This window comes from Coregonus clupeaformis, chromosome 1, assembly GCF_020615455.1.
Source record: "Coregonus clupeaformis isolate EN_2021a chromosome 1, ASM2061545v1, whole genome shotgun sequence".
Lineage (NCBI taxonomy): Eukaryota > Metazoa > Chordata > Actinopteri > Salmoniformes > Salmonidae > Coregonus > Coregonus clupeaformis.
In genome coordinates this window covers 51,252,842-51,272,620 of record NC_059192.1, presented here as the reverse complement: position 1 = coordinate 51,272,620, position 19,779 = coordinate 51,252,842, and the positions used below count along the sequence as shown (strand labels likewise).

Sequence of the window (19,779 nt, the reverse complement as noted above, 5' to 3'; positions counted from 1 at the left end):
CGATGTGACTCCTTTCTTAGTTCCCTTTTCTGTTGAGCGACATCATAGGAAACGTAACAAGGGCAAGACTAAAACATGGAATTCGACAAGAGAAGGGGTCCACTCCTGCATATCAAACCCAACAGTACGCATACAAACAAACATCTTTACACATGCAAACAGCGGTCCCTTACCATCTCCTTCTGTTGGACTCAGTGTAAGGTTGCTTTACCCAAGAGTACAATGCTATTCCTTAAATGTAGAACTACTTGGTACAACTTATCCATCTGACACAGCTATTCCCTTCACTTGTTCTTTAGCAGACTTCTCAGTGAAACATGATTTAGGCTTTAGGGGCCCGATTCTGACTTAGGAAATTACACCTTTCTTAGGCAAGCCTTTCCTACGCACTTCTCTGTAGTTGGTATTCAGACTTACCTTATGAAGGTGCGTAACAGGCTTTGCAGGTGTGGTTCCCTTGCCGTGCTGAATAAATGTAATTCAACCGCTGAAAACCCTCCCACTTGCTGGCTAACAGATTTTTTTCATGGAGTTTTCATTCAATAGGGTTTTCAGTACATTTATCTTAAGCCATCCTTTTAAATAGGATGTACCTTTTAATTCGAATTTTGTCGACACTCAACAGAATATATTGAGAGAAAGGTTTCAGAATATTAGGGATCAATGAAAGAAAGCCATCTAAATATACAGTGCCTTGCAAAAGTATTCATCCCCTTTGGCGTTTTTCCTATTTTGTTGCAACATGTAATTTAAATTGATTTTTATTTGGATTTCATGTAATGGACATACACAAAATAGTCCAAATTGGTGATGTGAAATTAAAAAAATAACTTGTTTCCAAAAATTATTAAAAATTTATAACGGAAAAGTGCTGCGTGCATATGTATTTACCCCCTATGCTATGAAGCCCCTAAATAACATCTGGTGCAACTAATTACCTTCAGAAGACACATAATTAGTTAAATAAAGTTCACCTGTGTGCAATCTAGGTGTCACGTGATCTGTCACATGATCTCAGTATATATACACCTGTTCTGAAAGGCCCTAGAGTCTGCAACACCACTAAGCAAGGGACACCACCAAGCAAGCGGCACCATGAAGACCAAGGAGCTCTCCAAACAGGTCAGGGACAAAGTTGTGGAGAAGTACAGATCAGGGTTGGGTTATAAAGAAATATCCAAAACTTTGAACATCCCACGGAGCACCATTAAATCCATTATTAAAAAATGGAAAGAATATGGCACCACAACAAACCTGCCAAGAGAGGGCCGCCCACCAAAACACACGGACCAGGCAAGGAGGGCATTAATCAGAGAGGCAACAAAGAGACCAAAGATAACCCTGAAGGAGCTGCAAAGCTCCACAGCGGAGATTGGAGTATCTGTCCATAGGACCACTTTAAGCCGTACACTCCACAGAGCTGGGCTTTATGGAAGAGTGGCCAGGAAAAAGCCATTGCTTAAAGAAAAAAATAAGCAAACACGTTTGGTGTTCGCCAAAAGCCATGTGGGAGACTCCCCAAACATATGGAAGAAGGTACTCTGGTCAGATGAGACTAAAATTGAGCTTTTTGGCCTTCAAGGAAAATGCTATGTCTTGCGCAAACCCAACACCTCTCATCACCCCGAGAACACCATCCCCACAGTGAAGCATGGTGGTGGCAGCATCATGCTGTGGGGATGTTCTTCATCGACAGGGACTGGGAAACTGGTCAGAATTGAAGGAATGATGGATGGTGCTAAATACAGGGAAATTCTTGAGGGAAACCTGTTTCAGTCTTCCAGAGATTTGAGACTGGGATGGAGGTTCACCTTCCAGCAGGACAATGACCCTAAGCATACTGCTAAAGCAACACTTGAGTGGTTTAAGGGGAAACATTTAAATGTCTTGGAATGGCCTAGTCAAAGCCCAGACCTCAATCCAATTGAGAATCTGTGGTATGAATTAAGATTGCTGTACACCAGCGGAACCCATCCAACTTGAAGGAGCTGGAGCAGTTTTGCCTTGAGGAATGGGCAACAATCCAAGAGACTTCCTGCTGTAATTGCTGCAAATGGTGGCTCTATAAAGTATTGACATATTTATGCACGCTCAAGTTTTCTGTATTTTTTGTCTTATTTCTTGTTTGTTTCACCAAAAAAAATACTTTGCATCTTCAAAGTGGTAGGCATGTTCTGTAAATGAAATGATACAAACCCCCCAAAAAATCAATTTTAATTCCAGGTTGTAAGGGAACAAAATAGGAAAAATGCCAAGGGGGGTGAATACTTTCGCAAGCCACTGTATGCGTATTCATCTTCCTTTCAGCACCAATTGGTAGATTTAAAAATACTCCGATCTTGTAGATTATTCATGGTTAGGAAAGTATTTATGAATCATAAAAAAAGGTTTGGAGAATATTTATGCACGAAAGAAAAGGGTGGTTTGATTCATTCTGAAAATTGCCACATTCTTTAACCCATGGTAATGTTGGAAGATTAGTGTACATAGAGTAATAAAAGGGAGAATAGTGTACAATAGTAGGGTATACCCTCGTCTATTGCCTGCACTAACCATGGAACTGTGTGATGACTCAGCCAATTATTGTGCCATGCGTCGGGTTCCTGTTACCGATTGGTCTGCTCTTAGCAGGTCTGAATTAGCCTATGTATTTGTTAATTTAATTTTTTATCAACTGTTACTAATGATCCTCAAACACATGGCCGTGACGGCGTTTACAGAGGAACCAAATTAAGGTAAACAAAACAATGTAATTAAATGATAATGTAGGCTATACCAACTGAAGGGAACTAACAGTAAATTGGCAGTTGAATATGTGTTGTTATTAGGCCTACTGTTAGTGGCTAATATTTAACATGATAGAAATTGGAAACAGAGAAAGTCAGGCTAGCCTATAACATCTTTCCTGCAATTTAATGACCAAAGCACGCTTTAGTGGCCTCATGGGTGGAATGTTCTTAACATTTTTCATAATTTCATAATTAATTTTAAAAAATACGCAGAAAATCCAGTGTTTCTATGTCAAACGCTTTTGTTATACTCAACATTTCATAAATTGCAACTCTATATCTGACATGGTACATTTGTCATCTTTCTTTTAAGTCTATAACAATGTGTGTGAGGTGTACAGTTTTGTTTCAAAGTAGATTTGTTTAAGACTACCAAGAAACACTCTGTGACCCTGATTTAGCCCACTGCAGTAAAAGGTTGACATTCGAGAATGCCCATCCCTGCAAGTTAAAAGGCCGTAAAATTTAAATTCTGCATAATGGCACAGTATTTAATCAACTTTACTGTGGGAAAGTTGATATGTTGATATGCTTTGGTTTACTGCCATATGACTGGTTTCACATTTGTCTCCAGTGATTATAAGGTAAAAACAAATGTCATTTAGATTTACAATTCCCTTATCCAAACGGATTTCTCATTTACCTAGCACTTATCAAGTTGTAAATTACAGTGCATGGAGAATGCTGTTATTTCTCTCAGAAAAAATAAAGTACATACTTTTTCCACTTGGAACCGGTAGGTTCGCTAAACCTTATTTATGGTTTCGTCTCCACCCTAAATGAATAGCAGGTGAATAGCATGCTATTCTCAAGTTCAAGGTCAGAATACGCATAGAGAGAAGTGCATAAAAAGGGAATTATGTTCCATTTACATGCGCTTAACTCGGGTCGGAATCGGGCCCATGGGGACTAGAAAGCTGGTCTTTTGACCTTGGAGGGACTAGTTAGTCAGCCCTAACCATTGGCTGAGCCTGAGCCAATCTAAGTCCTGACACCAGAAAAGATCCCAAACCCACAACAGGAACCAAGCCCTCAAAAACATGGGCTTAGCAAGGTAGGAAGTGATGCCACATAGAGGGCTTGGTGACTGAAAAAACACAATTTACATACTATTGGGGAGTACATATGAATAAGCATTAAACATACAATATTCTTAAAGTAGCAGTCTACAGTGGTCAGGGTAGAAGTCAGCACACTATTGCAGTTAAAGATTCTACAGGGTGGGCTTCCCATGTGATTGAGAGGCAACATGGGAAATGCCTCATCTCTTCCAAATGACCTAACCAGGGGAATTCTCAGTTACCACCCGGGTCGCGCTCTTTTGTTCGGCAGAAAGTACGGTCAAGTCTGGCGCTGGAGGTGCTAAGCTGAGTTTAATGCTGTTTGAGTCCACCGTCAAAGGTTTCCGCAGTCCCTTTGTCACTGTGGGAAAGCCCCATCTGGGTGACACTGGGTAGTCAGCCAGTAGGAAGGCAACCGTAACGCTTAAAAAAAATGTACTAACTGGCTGTGATGTTTTTACACTAGTCCTGCTACTGTGCCATTCAGATCCTATTGGTTAGATCAGAGCCAAAATCACAAACACACAGATCCACAATAACCAGATCCAACCACTGAGCTTCAGCCTTGTCACTGTTGGCCTATATTAAGAACAGCAGCAAGGAAATAAAATGATTGTTCAGGTTTTCTACGATGTGTTGAAATCAGAACTGTGGTTGCACTGTCTGTGTCAATGGAAAACATGACAGAGGGGACACTGGAAAATGGGGCAATAGGGAGGGCGGGGAGCAGTGGTGTAAAGTACTTAATTAAAAATATTTTAATGTACTACTTAAGTAGTTTTTTGGGGTATCTTTACTTTACTATTTATATTTTTGACAACTTTTACTTCACTACATTCCTAAAGAAAATGATGTACTTTTTACTCCATACATTTTCCCTGACACCCAAAAGTACTCGTTACATTTGGAAATCTTAGCAGGACAGAAATGGTCCAATTCACACACTTATCAAGAGAACATCCCTGGTCATCTCTACTGCCTCTGACCTGGTGGACTCACTAAACACAAATGCTTCGTTTCTGAATAATGTCTGAGTGTTGGAGTGTGCCCCTGGCTATCCGTAAATTTAAAAAAACATAAACAATTGTGCCACATGGTTTGCTTAATATAAGGAATTTGAAATGATTTATACTTTAACTTTTGATACTTAAGTACATTTTTGCGTTTGGATTTACTTTGATACTTAAGTATATTTAAAACCAAGTACTTTTAGTAGTATTTTACTGGGTGACTTTCACTTTTACTTGAGTCATTTCCTATTAAGGTATCTTTACTCAAGTATGACAATTGGCCACTTTTTCCACCACTGGCGGGGAGTGACAGGCATGTGCTGAGATCATCAAGATCTGCGAGCAACAAGAATGCAACAGCAGCAAGGTCATTGGTAGTTGAAGCCACTCATGCGTCTCTTTTCCTCTGATCAGAGAAGGTTCTTGACACCATAGTGTCATGCCAATTCATATTTTATATGATGCAGAAAACATTGAGGAGCAAACATCACCTCTGTCCTAGGTATTTCTCTGCTGATCAACCAGTTAATGTTAAGTGAAGTGTGGTCACCCTAACCCTGAGACTACACAGGTCTGAGGGTATATGCAGTCACCAAAACGATTAACATGAACAATATGAATATGATACGAATTAACCATTTGGAAATAGAGTGTTGGAAAGGTATGATAGAAAATGTATTGATAGTAACAGTTGTGAAGATGACCCATTTCTTTTGTGTCCATTGTGGTCTAGCTTATGTCATCGGACATGTGTCATAAGTCATGACTATGGTTCTAGGTACAGCTATTGAGCACAATGTGAATAGGTCTTTGTTGCTTCTAATAATAAGTGCCATCACATACCAGGCAGTATAAATATCACCATTTGTGATTTATTACCAGGGGTTTAATATACATCGTAATAAGAATATTCATACAAGAGCTATTTTTCATGTACAAATTACAAATACATAAACTGGTTTCTCAACTCTTCTGTTTAAATGTACAAAATTTCTCCCACGGCTGTCCCATAGCAGCTTTGCAACCTGGCAAGACTTTTAGACATTGCAGTAAAATGCAGAAAAAGGTTTCATTAAAGTATGAAAAAAATCAAGCAAAATGTCATTTGAATTTTTCTTCAAAGAAATAAAACAATATCTCAAGAAAAAAAAACTAAAGGGTAGGGAATATGACTGCTCCACAGGGCAGGCAAGAAAAAAAATTAAAATTAAAATTAAAACCTGCTATTGTCCAATGTCCAAGACACAGAGAAGTAGTTTTGTGTTTGCATTTATCATTAATACAAAAAAATGCCTACAAAAAAAGCTTATTCCAAAGAATTTACATGAACAAAATTATATTACAGTAGTGTGCATACTGTATGTTTGTGTGAAGCCACGGAGCAAAGATCTTATGGCTGTCCATTCATGACCAGGCCGGCAGTCCTCCACAGCCACCGGGGAGGAGGACTGTGAGAACGGGGAGAGCAAACGGATGGCTGGCCTCTTCACTGAATTAAATATCCACACACAAGGCGTTTTGGACTGGGTAGAAAATAAAACATTATCCCCCAGTAAGAGTTCATAGGGTTTGTCGTTGTGTTTGGAGAGTGAAAGCTCCTCTAGCTCGCATAAACTCCTTCTAATATAAAAAGTAAAACAGACAAAACAAACATACATTTTATACAATGCTGTGTTTCTTTGCCACAAGGCACCACATAGTAGGTTAAATTGGATCTTCATCTCAAGTAAATTATTTTGTTGTTTTGTTTAGTGTGTTTTTATACAGTGCAGAGTATATGGGCTTGGATTAAATAAGTGTGTTTTAGTGTGTTGTGTGTCCCTCTAGTGGTCGTGGGGGCTCACTCCCTCTCTGTGTGCGCTGCTGGTGCCCCTTGTTCCCTGGCCACGCAGTAGTTAGGCCGCTCAGAGGGGGTGTATCCAGGCAGGCACACACACTTGTAGGATCCTTGCGTATTGATACATTTGGCATTCTTGCAGAGGGACATCTGGTTGTTGAGCTCGGAACATTCATTTACATCTGTGAGAGATAAGAGGGGTATTATGTTAGCTCAGTCTACATACACTCAGTGGACAGTTTATTAGGTACACCCATCTAGTACCGGGTTGGACAACCTTTTGCCTACAGAACAGCCTGAATTCTTCGGGGCATGGAAACATTGCTCAATTGGTATCAAGGGACCTAATGTGTGCCAGGAAAACATTCCCCACACTATTACGTCACCAGCCTATACCGTTGACACCAGACAGGAAGGGGCCATGGACTCATGCCGCTTAAGCCAAATCCTGACTCTGCCATCAGCATGACGCAACAGGAACCGGGATTCGTCAGACCAGGCGATGTTTTTCCACACCTCAATTGTCCAGTGGAGCCGCTTCTTCTTGTTTTTAGCTGATAGGAGTGGAACCCGGTGTGGTCGTCTGCTGCAATAGCCCATCCATGACAAGGACCAACGAGTTGTGCATTCCAAGATGCCGTTCTGCACATCACTGTTGTACTGCGCCGTTATTTGTGGCCCTGTTTGTGGCCCGCCTGTTAGCTTGCACGATTCTTGCCATTCTCCTTCGACCTGTCGTTAACAAGCTGTTTTCGTCCACAGGACTGCCGTTGACTGGATGTTTTTTGTTTGTCGCACCATTCTCTGTAAACCCTAGACACATTCTCTAAGACCTAATGCTCAACTGGAGTTGAACATAAAGGGTGTGACCGTTGAGGAAGCTAAACTTTTAGGAGTAACATTGGATGATCAGTTATAATGGTCAAGTTGTTGTGAAGATGGGGAGAGGTATGTACTGTATGTCTGTTATAAAAAGATATTCTGCATTTTTGACACCACTCGACTGTACTAGTTGTTCAGGCTCTGATCTTGTCCCATTAATATGGTCAGGTGCATCAAAGAAAGACCTAGCAAAGCTGAAACTGGCTCAAAACAGAGCAGCACGCCCAGCACACACGGACCTAACATCAACAACATGCATGATAGCCTTTCCTGGTTGAGGGTTGAGGAGAGATGTACTATTTTCCTTCTAGTCTATTCAGTGTGTGTCCTCCACCCATCTCTTACCCACACACGCCATGCGGGACATATTCAGGGTGTAGCCGTCGAAGCAGTCGCAGGTGTAGCCCTCCTGTACCCGCACACAGCGCCCGTTTTCACAGCCGTTCAGAATGCCACACTCTTCTGCTCTCAGGCCCTCAAATGCATCATATGGGTCTGAAGGATGGGGGCAGGGGGTGAGAATGAGTGTTTTATTCATCCAAGTCAAATGAAGATATAATTACTTATTTAATATGTGAATGCAGAGAAATTATGACTTACAAATCCTCTACATTTAACTAGCATGATTAGATAAACTAATGAATAATGAATAACAATTTCTTTATGATCTTGGAAGACCTTGGTTACACTGAAAATACAGAAACTGTAAGGACTCTACTATTTGTGCCTACCATGGGGGGGCAGGTAGCTTAGTGGGTAAGAGCGTTGTGCTAGTAACCCCAAGCCGACTAGGTGAAAAATCTGTCGATGTGCCCTTAAGCAAGGCACTTAACCCTAATTGCTCCTGTAAGTCGCTCTGGATAAGAGTGTCTGCTAAATGACTAAAATGTAAATGTAATATACCAACAGAAAACAATTTGTGGTCATGGCATTTAGTAATTAATATGGACACAAGATGGCAGCAAATAGCTATTATTGAGAGAATAGGCAGCTTGTCCCAACCTCCCCAGGCTATTCCCTCTCTCTATATGTTTGAACTTCATCAGTGTGTTGTACAGTGTGGTGGGGACTGGTTCACTCACTCTCATAGTCCAGGCTGACCTCATACTCCTGGACGGGCCCAGCCACAAGGGCATCGCGACCATACGGACGCCCCCGTCCTTCACTCATTGGCACGTTACACATGGAGGCATAGTCCTCTGTGAGAGAAGGGAGAGAGACTGAGACGAGGCCCTCTGAGAGAGAGAGAGAGAGACATAGTCTTCTGAGAGAGAGAGAGTGACAGAGGAAGAGAGGAGACTTAGACACAGCTGAGTGAGACAGATGACCCTGTGACCACAGCTGAGACCAGGAGCTAGAGAATACATGCTGGGAGTTATTTACAATGTACTCATAAAGACAGAAAACATGACAAAAACCTACTACGTTTCATAAACACAACACGTTTCTGTGAATATAAGAACTGAAGCTTATCTAAATGTCAACACTTTCAAGGTTTTTCAAAGTAATTACATTGCCATCATCACTTGGCTTAGTAGACAGGGGATATTTGACTGAACTGAATACTCAGGTTGGACTAACGGCCCACTTCCCTCCTGATTGTGACGTTCAACACACACCATAGCACGACACCAGCTCTGAGTTCCCTCCTCATTGGTTACTGTACTGTGGGAACCTAAACCAGAGTCTTTCATCTGCACGCCATGGCCAGTCATCCCCTACAGTCCCCTGCTTGCCTCCGTTCGCTCCCACAAGAACGTCTATACAGGAAACGCATCAGAGAGGGACCGCAGAGCGATCTGGATGGGCCTGATGAGAACAAACAACCGTGTTCTGTTCTCTCTGCGGAGAGCAGCGGTGAGCTCACACACCTGCCTATGTTGCACAGCTGCAACGTTCCTGGAGAGCTCAAACCTAGCTCTCGTGACTTAACTGCACTCACTAAACTGTCGGTTCAACATCATTCTCACATCAAGTTACGAATTCCAAGTCAAACTGCTGGGAAATCACTCACAACATTTAAAAGTCCCCAACTCCATCTTCCAGTGGGTTGGAAAACAGTCTTATTTTATCGGAGGGAAGAAAATGATCCAGTTCAGAGCCCTGAGGACTGTCCCCACATGTTCCAGTCCACAGGTCTCCATAATGCACACTGCAGCCATCTAACCTGGCAGCGTGGTGGGAACATGCATCAGCGACCAGACCGCCCTGCCTAGACACACTCCAGGTATTGGATAAGGGAGGGGGGGTAGAGGATAGAAGATAGACCCCAGGGCAGGCTAGATCTCAGAGGCTCCAGGAGACAGGAGCATTAGTAGGCAGCTGGCAGAGGCCAGGCCTGATGAGGTGTCACTAGTCCTGGGTCTGAGGTCTGAGAGGCCCTGGCCCCTCACAGGAAGGGCCAGGTCTGGTTTAAGCACTGACCAACATCATCACTCTGAGACCAGCTGAAATATACTGGGTGGGGTTCAATAATATATCTCACACAAGACTAGATGAAGAAGCATCTACCTCAAATGAATGACTCTACGATCTCTGAATGTTATGTTTTCATAGCAGGACAGCATAAGCATTGTGTGTTCACTCCAAAGATTGGTCTATTCATAATAGATAATAGGTCATTATAGGTCAAATCATTCTAACAGTAGCGTAGATAGATGGACATGAGTGTGGAAGGTTTGTAGAACCTGTGTTCTTCAGGGGGCAAAGGGCACAGTCCATGCCCCAGGCCTCGCCAAACAGACAGCAGCACTCTGTGAAGGTTGTTTTTCTGTTGGCCAGGGGCTTTGTGCAAGTCTTCCGGGTGCCCGTTACCGTCTGCCAGCAAATACCCTGGTAGTCAGTCTGCACAGAGTGTTGCTCTGCAACAGACACATTACATCTCAGTCACAATCATTATCTCACTATCAGAGGCACAATATGCCATGACAAGGTATACAATCTCCATGAGAAAGACATAAAAAAATAACATGTTTCCAAAAACAGAGACAATATGAGAGCATGCTTATATTTTTGCATCCAGTCTCCATGAGGGTTCTTACCTGCCACTTCAGGGGTGATTACACAGTGCTTGTTGTCAGAGTCCAACACCATGGGGTGTGTACAGAAACACATGTAGGAGCCCTGTGTGTTCAAACACTCTCCCCCCATACAGCTAGACTCATCCTGACACTCATCAATGTCTGCAGGGGAGGAGAGAAAGAGAGAGAAAGGGAGAGAGAGAGAGAAAGATTTCAAAAAGTCCTGTTGGAGTTCTGTTGTCTCACAGCCTGATTCTCAATGGAACGCACCGTAACAGATATTCTATCTGTAGATGCTCAACCGATCATCTACAGACTATCAGTAACATTTCAACTAACTATCTGCTAACCCTAACCCTTATCCTAACCCTAAACTTAACCCTTACCCTTACCCTAACCTTAACCCTTAACCTTATTCTAAACCTAACCCTAACTGTAACCTTAGTTGCTTGTCAACAGTTTGTTGATAGTATGACCATCTGTAGAGCATCTACAGATGGACTATCCGGACTATCCAAATAAAGTGTGACCAAACACACATGCACACATGCACATTTACACTCATTCACCTATCCAATTAGAACGGTGACAAAAATGCTTGCTCACATTAAACACTTGTAAGGTTAACTTCAATTGAGGAGGAGTCACCTGCTCAAAACATGACTAACAGACTGCATTTTCTCTGTCCCATTGATGAGAGTTCAAATCTGTTTCCCTGTGTCCGTGAAAATGTATGTTGCAGAGACATACAGTACTGTATGCCGCACAGTTAACATGTTTTTGTGAATTATAGGTAAACTAATACAGCTTCAAGGGGATTATTTGCAGGTATTTTGAAAAATAAACCTGGTATTTGGATTGTAACTCAGTCCCAACAGAAATCCCATGTATTTCTGGAATATACAGCCACAGGGAATGCATTAGATATACATCAGGCCTGTGGTTTCATAATTGCTGAGGAAATGAATGAAAAAAAAAACTCTACATTTCATCCATCCAGACATACAACTGAAATACACATCCACTCGATATTCTACACTTTCAAAAATACCCCTCCATCCCCTTTTAAAAATATCCCCATATCCCATATACTGTAGAGCACGGCCATAAGGCTGGTGGTGGTTGGTTTCTAAATTGTATTATGACTCTCTAGTCCACGCGTAACGGGGTAAAACCAAGACCGTCCAGGGTAAAGGCCAAACCTCCACTGGACCCTCCGCCCAATCCCAGCCTGTCCAAATAATCCAACGCAAATGTGGCGGAACTCCGCAGGCGGCCCCACAGGCATCCCACTGCTGGAGACAAGGGGTGCGATGTGGGGCCAGGGGTGCGGTGTGGGGTTGGCAGAAGGCCAGGGTCCATCCAGTTTGGGCCGGTTGGTGGTTTGGGCGTGCTGCCTAGGTCACCGCAGTCTGGCCCTGTGTCACCCCCAGAGTGTCCCGTGTCCCCACCCTGCCTCCCACCCTGCTCTGACCCCACCTAACCCAGGGAGGGGCCCCACTCTACACACCCCGGCCCAGCCAGCCAACACACACAGGCTGTGGTACAGTAGCATTGATTCCAATCTTTAAATTGTGAGTAAATCAAGTATGTTTGGGCTGAATTAACACGAATTAATGTAAATGACCTTCCCACTGACCTCTGCACTTCAGATTGACATCGTCGTAGTACAGGCCAGTCTTACAGTAACACTCGTAGCTTCCTGGGCTGTTGAGGCAGTAGCCATCCTTACAGATCTCCTGGCCAAACAACGCACACTCATCTGAATCTGGGAGGGAGAGGACAACCGGGTTTCTTAGTAACAGCACGCACACCCACACACACACACACACACATTTTCAATTAATCTCTTACTATTCAGACAACAATGTTTTCATGCAGTTACTTCCCCACTAAAGCTGAGGGAACACCAATACCACTCACCACTCAACGGGGATATACAGTACCAGTCAAAGGTTTGGACACACCTACTCATTCAATGGTTTTTCTTTATTTTGTACTATTTTCTACATTATAGAATAATAGTCAAGACATCAAAACTATGAAATAACACATGGAATCATGTAGCAACCAAAAAAGTGATAAACAAATAAAAATATATTTTATATTTGAGATTCTTCCAAGTAGCCACCCTTTGCCTTGATGACAGCTTTGCACACTCTTGGCATTCTCTCAACCAGCTTCATGAGGTAGTCATCTGGAATGCATTTCAATTAACAGGTGTGCCTTGTTAAAAGGTGGTCCTCTGTAGCTCAGCTGGTAGAGCACCCTTTAAAGTAGTGGTTCATCCCAAAGACACCGTAAAACCCTAATAAAGTTCATTTGTGGAATTTCTTTCCTTCTTAATGTGTTTGAGCCAATCAGTTGTGTTGTGACAAGATAGGAGTGGTATACAGAAGATAGCCCTATTTGGTTAAAGACCAAGTCCATATTATGGCAAGAACAGCTCAAATAAGCAAAGAGAAATGACAGTCCGTCATTATTTTAAGACATGAAGGTCAGTCAATATGGAAAATTACAAGAACTTTGAAAGTTTCTTCAAGTGCAGTCGCAAAAACCATGAAACTGGCTCTCATGAGGACCGCCACAGGAATGGAAGACCCAGAGTTACCTCTGCTGCAGAGGATAAGTTCATTAGAGTTACCAGCCTCAGAAATTGCAGCCCAAATAAATGCTTCACTAAGTTCAAGTAACAGACACATCTCAACATCAACTGTTCAGAGGAGACTGCGTGAATCAGGCCTTCATGTTCGAATTGCTGCAAAGACACCACTACTAAAGGACACCAATAAGAAGAAGAGACTTGCTTGGGCCAAGAAACACAAGCAATGGACATTAGACTGGTGGAAATCTGTCCTTTGGTCTGATGAGTCCACATTTGAGATTTTTGGTTCCAATCACCGTGTCTTTGTGAGACGCAGAGTAGGTGAACAAATGATCTCCGCATGTGTGGTTCCCACCGTGAAGTATTGAGGAGGAGGTGTGATGGTGTGGCGATGCTTTGCTGGTGACTCTGTCGAATATTTATTTAGAATTCAAGGCACGCTTAACCAGTATGGCTACCATAGCATTCTGCAGCAATACGCCATCCCATCTGGTTTGCACTTAGTGGGACTATCATTTGTTTTTCAACAGGACAATGACCCAACATACCTCCAGGCTGTGTAAGGGCTATTTGACCAAGAAGGAGAGTGATGGAGTGCTGCATCAGATGACCTGGCCCCACAATCACTTGACCCCAACCCAATTGAGATGGTTTGGGATGAGTTGGACCGCAGAATGAAGGAAAAGCAGCCAACAAGTGCTCAGCATATGTGGGAACTCCTTCAAGACTGTTGGAAAAGCATTCCAGGTGAAGCTGGTTGAGAGAATGCCAAGAGTGTGCAAAGCTGTCATCAAGGCAAAGGGTGGCTACTTTGAAGAATCTAAAATACATTTGTTGAACACTTTTTTGGTTACTACATGATTCCATATGTGTTATTTCATTGTTTTGATGTCTTCACTATTATTCTACAATGTAGAAAATAGTCAAAATAAAGACAAACCCTTGAATGAGTAGGTGTGTCCAAACTTTTGACTGGTACTGTACATTTCCAGTATTCAAACAGTCTCTACTCGTTATGTTTATAGAAAGGTGAGACCAACTCAAAGCTTTAATGAGATGAAACCCGTAGAGGCATAGAGAAAACCTCTATCAACAAACAGTTCTGTGTTACAGTACTCTTCCTTGTGTGTGCCGTCGGTTGGGCGTTGGTGTTTGCAACTGAGACCATAATCAGCCATGCAAACAGGTCCACTAATTGAAGACATATCCAGACTGATGCTCAGGAAATGTCCCTGGCAACTGGCCTTCCCAGCCCGTCTCTGTCTGTCTCTCTCTCAGAATATACCACATTCACTTGCTGCCAGCCCCTCTCTACCAGACTCCCCTTGCTGTAATAAATTAAACTATTGAATTAAGGCCGTTGGTTCGATGAATTAGCTTTTGTACGAGGTGAACAATCTAGGCTTGAAGGGGCTGGAAGAGGAGAGAGGTAGAGAAAGAGAAAAATAAGAGAGAGAGGGGAGAGGAGAAGATGTGCTAGGAGGAGCACATGTGGAGGTCATATGTCTCCAGACATCTGAGGATGGCATTTTTGCTCTGTGACTCCAAGGCTGAGAAACAGACACACACATAAACAAACACTTACACAATAAGAGCACAGACACAGGCCTGAGAGCGAGGCGGCTGTGATTAGATTAATAGCAGCATCTCAAGAGTTTAGTAAGGCCATTCAAAATCATGGGTTTGTTGCTACCTCGTTGTCTGATTCATATTGTTCTCACAGCATTCTCTGAACACTACTGTTGTGAGCCAAGGCTCTGTTCAGCCTACACTGGGTCTCTGAGTTCACATACCTTTATAACTCTCGGCTGCGGTCACTCCAAACACAGCGTCACCAGTGGGGACATTGCCTCTCCCAGCTGGACACATCTGGGAAAACTGATCTGTCGAAGAGATAGACAAGAAAATGTGTAATATGTAGTGTGTGTGTGTGTGGATATAATAAGTGTGTCTGTGTGTTTATGTGTGTGCTTCCTCACCAGTGCCCTGGACGGGGCAGGGGTGCACCTCACAGTTGTCCCCCCAGCCTGCCCCCAGTGTACAGCAGCACTCTTCCATGGTGACACTGCTGGTCAGCACGTTCTCACACAGGTTTTCATCATTGAGGTTGTAGTAGCACTCCTTCCTCTCTATTGACGAGGCTGGGGAAAACAGGGGAGAATAAATATTATTACACACTAATAGATCAACAAATAGTGTTCAGTAATATCTCCAGTTGTGGACGTGAATGAGTAATGTTTCCAACTGCTAAAAATGGGATAACACAAGAGGAATGAGTCTCTCTCTCTCGTAAACTGAGACAATTAGAGCCTGTTGGAGAGTTGGGGCACATGATGACTGTGATCTGGGGCTTCACATTACTTTAATGATATACTTGGAGAGAAGAGAACAACCCCCCTTCCCATCCCCTCCTATCTCCTTCTCCTCTCCTTGGTTTACCCTCCACATGCACGTACGGACACGAACACACACATGCATTCATACATGCATGCACGCATGCATGCACTCAAACACACACACACACACAGCGGTTTCTGTATCAGTTTTGTGCTCTGTGAATGCCTCCGATAATTATAGATTACCAGAGATTCGTATCCAATTGCCTATTCTCAGAAAAACACAGCTTTTATTGCTACAACATTCTTCTAAAGCAATCATACTATTACGTAACGTCTGCTGTTGTGAGCACAGAGCATGCTCTGATGCCTAACATTACATAATGATAAACTATTCTCCTTAAATATTTGGGACTGTTCTCAGAGGTAAGAGAAAACATACTTGAGGTCATCAGGTTAAGTCTGACAAGGACCCTAGGTTAATGTTGAGCTTTGGGACCTAAAGCCCTGTACTACACAGTATATCCACCAGACAGACACACAGTTGGCTCTGTTTCTCATTAGAGTTTTATACTCAGGCAGAGACAAGGCAGTCCCCTTGCGTGGGGCCTGCAGAGGAGGCCCCTAACCAGTGGCTGCGGTGTTAAACAGAGCGAGGCCCCCTCATTCATCAGAGCTCCACTCAAATTAAACTCCACGCTGTTAAAGGTTAATATTGTCCTCTGAGACAATGCGCTACCACTCAATGCTCACTATTTTAAATAAAACACTTTATATCAACTAGGGGTCTTAATTTGTGTTCAGGCAATGTGTGGGTCACCTGTGGGAGCGGGACTGCACTTGGCGGTCATCTGGTTGTACTCCTGGTCCTCGTCGGGGCACATACACAGGAAGGAGCCCTCCACATTCTCACACAGGGCCTCGCCACACACACCGCTAAGCAAATCACACTCATTCACATCTGCAGGGAGAACACAACACCTTGGTTAGCACTAATGAGCATGGTTAGCAACCTCGCAGGATGCATCTTATTTATATAATGTCTCACATATGTGGCATGTGTGTTATGATTTAACTGGATAGAACCCAAATGCAGACAAGTACACCAAGCCAGAGAAGTTTTAACAGGTTTATTATAATGTTCAATAGTCCAGGTTTCCAATAAATGGGGAAGAGCAAGTCCAGGTTACAGGGAGGGTACAGATCCAGGTCAGGGCAGGTGTGGTACCGTAATGTCCTAGTGTCCGTGGTGAGTCCAAAGGAGAGGCCCGATAGTGGAGAGCAGGATGGTGGTGGCAGGAGTGAAGCGGAGGCAGGAGTCAGGTTCCAAATATATGGTTGTCTTGACTATGATCTGACGATGAGTGGAAAGTTTGACCGGGTCTTAAAGGCTGAGGTGATTATGGTGAATGAGCTGCAGCTGGAACCCTGACTCCCGCACACCAGACTTCACTCCTGCAATCAAGGACAGACAGAGGGGAGGGGGAGAGCAGAGAGAGAGCTACCTAGCAGCAGTAGGCCTAACAGTACCCCCCTCTACGGACGCCACCTGGCGGCCGACAGGGTTTATCAGGATGTAACCTGAAACTCACGAACCAGAGCAGGATCCACAATGAAGCTCCTGGGCACCCAGGAACGTTCCTCAGGACCATAACCCTCCCAATCCACCAGGTACTGGAAACCACGACCCGGCGGCGAACATCCAGAAGTCGCCGGACAGTGTAGACCGGACCCCCACCCACGATCTTGGGCAGGAGGAGGGGGACGAGAGGGCGGGCACAAAGGCCTAACCGACACAGGCTTAATCTGGGAAACATGAAAGGTGGAATGAACCCGTAGGGAGGCAGGAAGCTGTAGCTTAACCGCGCAGGGGTTAACAATAGACAGTATCTTGAACGGTCCTATAAAACGAGGCGCCATCTTCTTCGACTCCACCTTCAATGGAAGGTCCCGTGACTTCAGCCATACCTCTTGACCAGGAGAGTAACCGGGAGCCTGGGACCGGTGACGGTTGGCTTGCCTCTGCATGTACGCCGAAGCTCGGGACAGAGCTACCCTGGCCTTCCTCCAGACCTTGCAGCAGCGGCGCATGTGGGACTGCACCGAAGGTACCGCAAGTTCCCTCTCTTGGGAAGGGAACAGGGAGGTTGATAACCCAGAGCACACAGAAAAGGAGACAAACCAGAGGGAAGCGTTAGTCAAGGTGTTATGAGCATATTCCACCCAGGGGAGCATGGAGCTCCATGACCCAGGGTTAGACCCAGTGACACAGCGAAGTGCGGTCTCCATCTCCTGGTTCGCTCTCTCTCGGCTTGCCCGTTGGTCTGGGGGTGATATCCAGAGGACAGGCTGGATGTAATGCCCAAAGCTTTACAGAAAGCTTTCCACACCTGGGAGACAAACTGGGGACCCCTGTCAGAGACAATATCCGTGGGTAGACCATGAGAGCGGAACACATGTTCAACCAAAATATCAGCCGTCTCTCTGGCAGTGGGCAGTTTAGGTAGGGCCAAAAAATGAGCGAACTTAGAAAAACGATCAATCACCGTAAGAATGACAGTCTTACCAGATGAGGGGGGAAGTCCAGTGACAAAATCCATAGCGATATGCGACCAGGGCCGGCTGGGTATAGGTAGAGGTCGTAGATGACCAGCGCTGGCCTGGGTGGAGTTTTTACTTCGCGTGCACATACCGTACAAGCAGCAATGAAGGCTCGAGTGTCCGCCTCCATCGTGGCCCACCAGAACTTCCGTCGCACAAAGTCAAGGGTCCGCGAAACTCCAGGGTGACAGGTAAGGGGAGACGAGTGAGCCCACTGGAAGTACCTGGGAGCGAGCAGACTCAGGGACAAACATCCGGTTAGGAGGACCCCTCCCAGGGTCAGCTTGATGATGTTGAGCCTGTCTAACAATCCCCTCGATGTCACATGTGATGACTGCAATACTGCAGGTAGAAGGCAAAATGGGTTCAGGGTTACTACCAGTATCAACAGCCGAATGAACACGAGACAGGGCGTCAGGCTTGACGTTGCGTGACCCAGGACGGTAAGACAGAGAAAAATTGAATCTCCCAAAAATAGTGCCCACCTGGCTTGACGGGGTTGAGCTGCTTCGCTGACTGGAGGTAAGCCAGATTCTTATGATCCGTCCAAACGATGAAGGGTTGTTCCGCCCCCTCCAACCAATGTCGCCACTCCTCGAGAGCCAGCTTAACGGCGAGCAGTTCACGATTTCCAACATCATAATTCCTCTCTTGCCTGAGAAAGTTTCCTTGAGAGAAAAGCACAGGGATGCAGTTTGTTATCTTCAGGAGAACGTTGTGACAACACTGCACCTACCCCAGTGTCGGATGCATCCACCTCCACGACAAACTGGCGGTCGGGGTCCGGCTGCATCAGAATGGGAGCCGAGGCGAAGCGATGTTTCAGTTCTTCGAACGCTGATTCGGCCCCTTCATTCCAAGCGAACGGTCGTGAGATGGAGGTGAGAGCGGTGAGTGGCGCCGCAATGCGGCTGTAGTCCTTGATGAACCTCCTATAGAAGTTCGCAAACCCCAGGAATCGTTGAAGTTGTTTGCGGGTAGAGGGAGCTGGCCAGTCCGTGACAGCAGAGATCTTAGCTGGGTCCATCCGCAGCTCCCCCTGAGCTATGATGTAACCCAAAAAGAGGTCTCAGACACATGAAATTCACATTTCTCCATCTTCACAAACAGTTTGTTCTCCAACAACCTTTGCAACACCTGGCGCACATGCAGTTCATGTTCCTGGGAGGACTCTGAGAAAATCAAGATATCATCCAGATAGACAAAAACAAACCGATTCAACATGTCCCGAAGGACATCATTGACTAGTGCCTGAAAAACAGCAGGGGCATTAGACAACCCAAAAGGCATAACCCGATACTCAAAATGTCCCAAGGGTGTGTTGAAGGCAGTCTTCCATTCATCACCCTTACGAATGCGCACCAGGTGATACGCATTTCGTAGATCCAGTTTCGTAAAGATGGTAGCACCATGAAGGAGGGGAAAAGCAGAATTAATCAAAGGCAGAGAATACTTGTTCTTAATGGTGATGTTGTTAAGTCCACGGTAATCAATACAGGGTCTGAGGGTCTTATCCTTCTTAGCAACAAAAAAGAATCCCGCTCCTACAGGTGACGAGGAAGGACGCATAATACCTGCCGCCAAGGAGTCCTGAATGTAGTTCTCCATAGCCTCCGTCTCCGGCCGGGAGAGATTGTA

At 44.5% G+C, this 19,779-nt stretch overlaps 1 protein-coding gene across 4 annotated transcripts in view; it reads right to left on the bottom strand.

Annotated features, from left to right (window-relative positions):
• Positions 1–5,712: 5,712 nt before the first annotated feature.
• LOC121570217 (latent-transforming growth factor beta-binding protein 1-like) overlaps positions 5,713–19,779 on the bottom strand; it is a 153,319-nt gene continuing 139,252 nt past the window's right edge. For all 4 annotated transcript variants that reach the window (XM_041881703.1, XM_045221705.1, XM_045221703.1 and 1 more), the window contains 9 exons: positions 16,361–16,501; positions 15,184–15,345; positions 14,998–15,087; positions 12,239–12,367; positions 10,621–10,761; positions 10,267–10,440; positions 8,662–8,778; positions 7,925–8,074; positions 5,713–6,879 (listed from right to left, as the gene is read on the bottom strand). In XM_041881703.1, the coding sequence (XP_041737637.1) occupies positions 6,701–6,879; positions 7,925–8,074; positions 8,662–8,778; positions 10,267–10,440; positions 10,621–10,761; positions 12,239–12,367; positions 14,998–15,087; positions 15,184–15,345; positions 16,361–16,501 (1,283 nt within the window). In that variant the 3' untranslated portion in view covers positions 5,713–6,700. The remainder of the gene's footprint in view (positions 6,880–7,924; positions 8,075–8,661; positions 8,779–10,266; positions 10,441–10,620; positions 10,762–12,238; positions 12,368–14,997; positions 15,088–15,183; positions 15,346–16,360; positions 16,502–19,779) is intronic.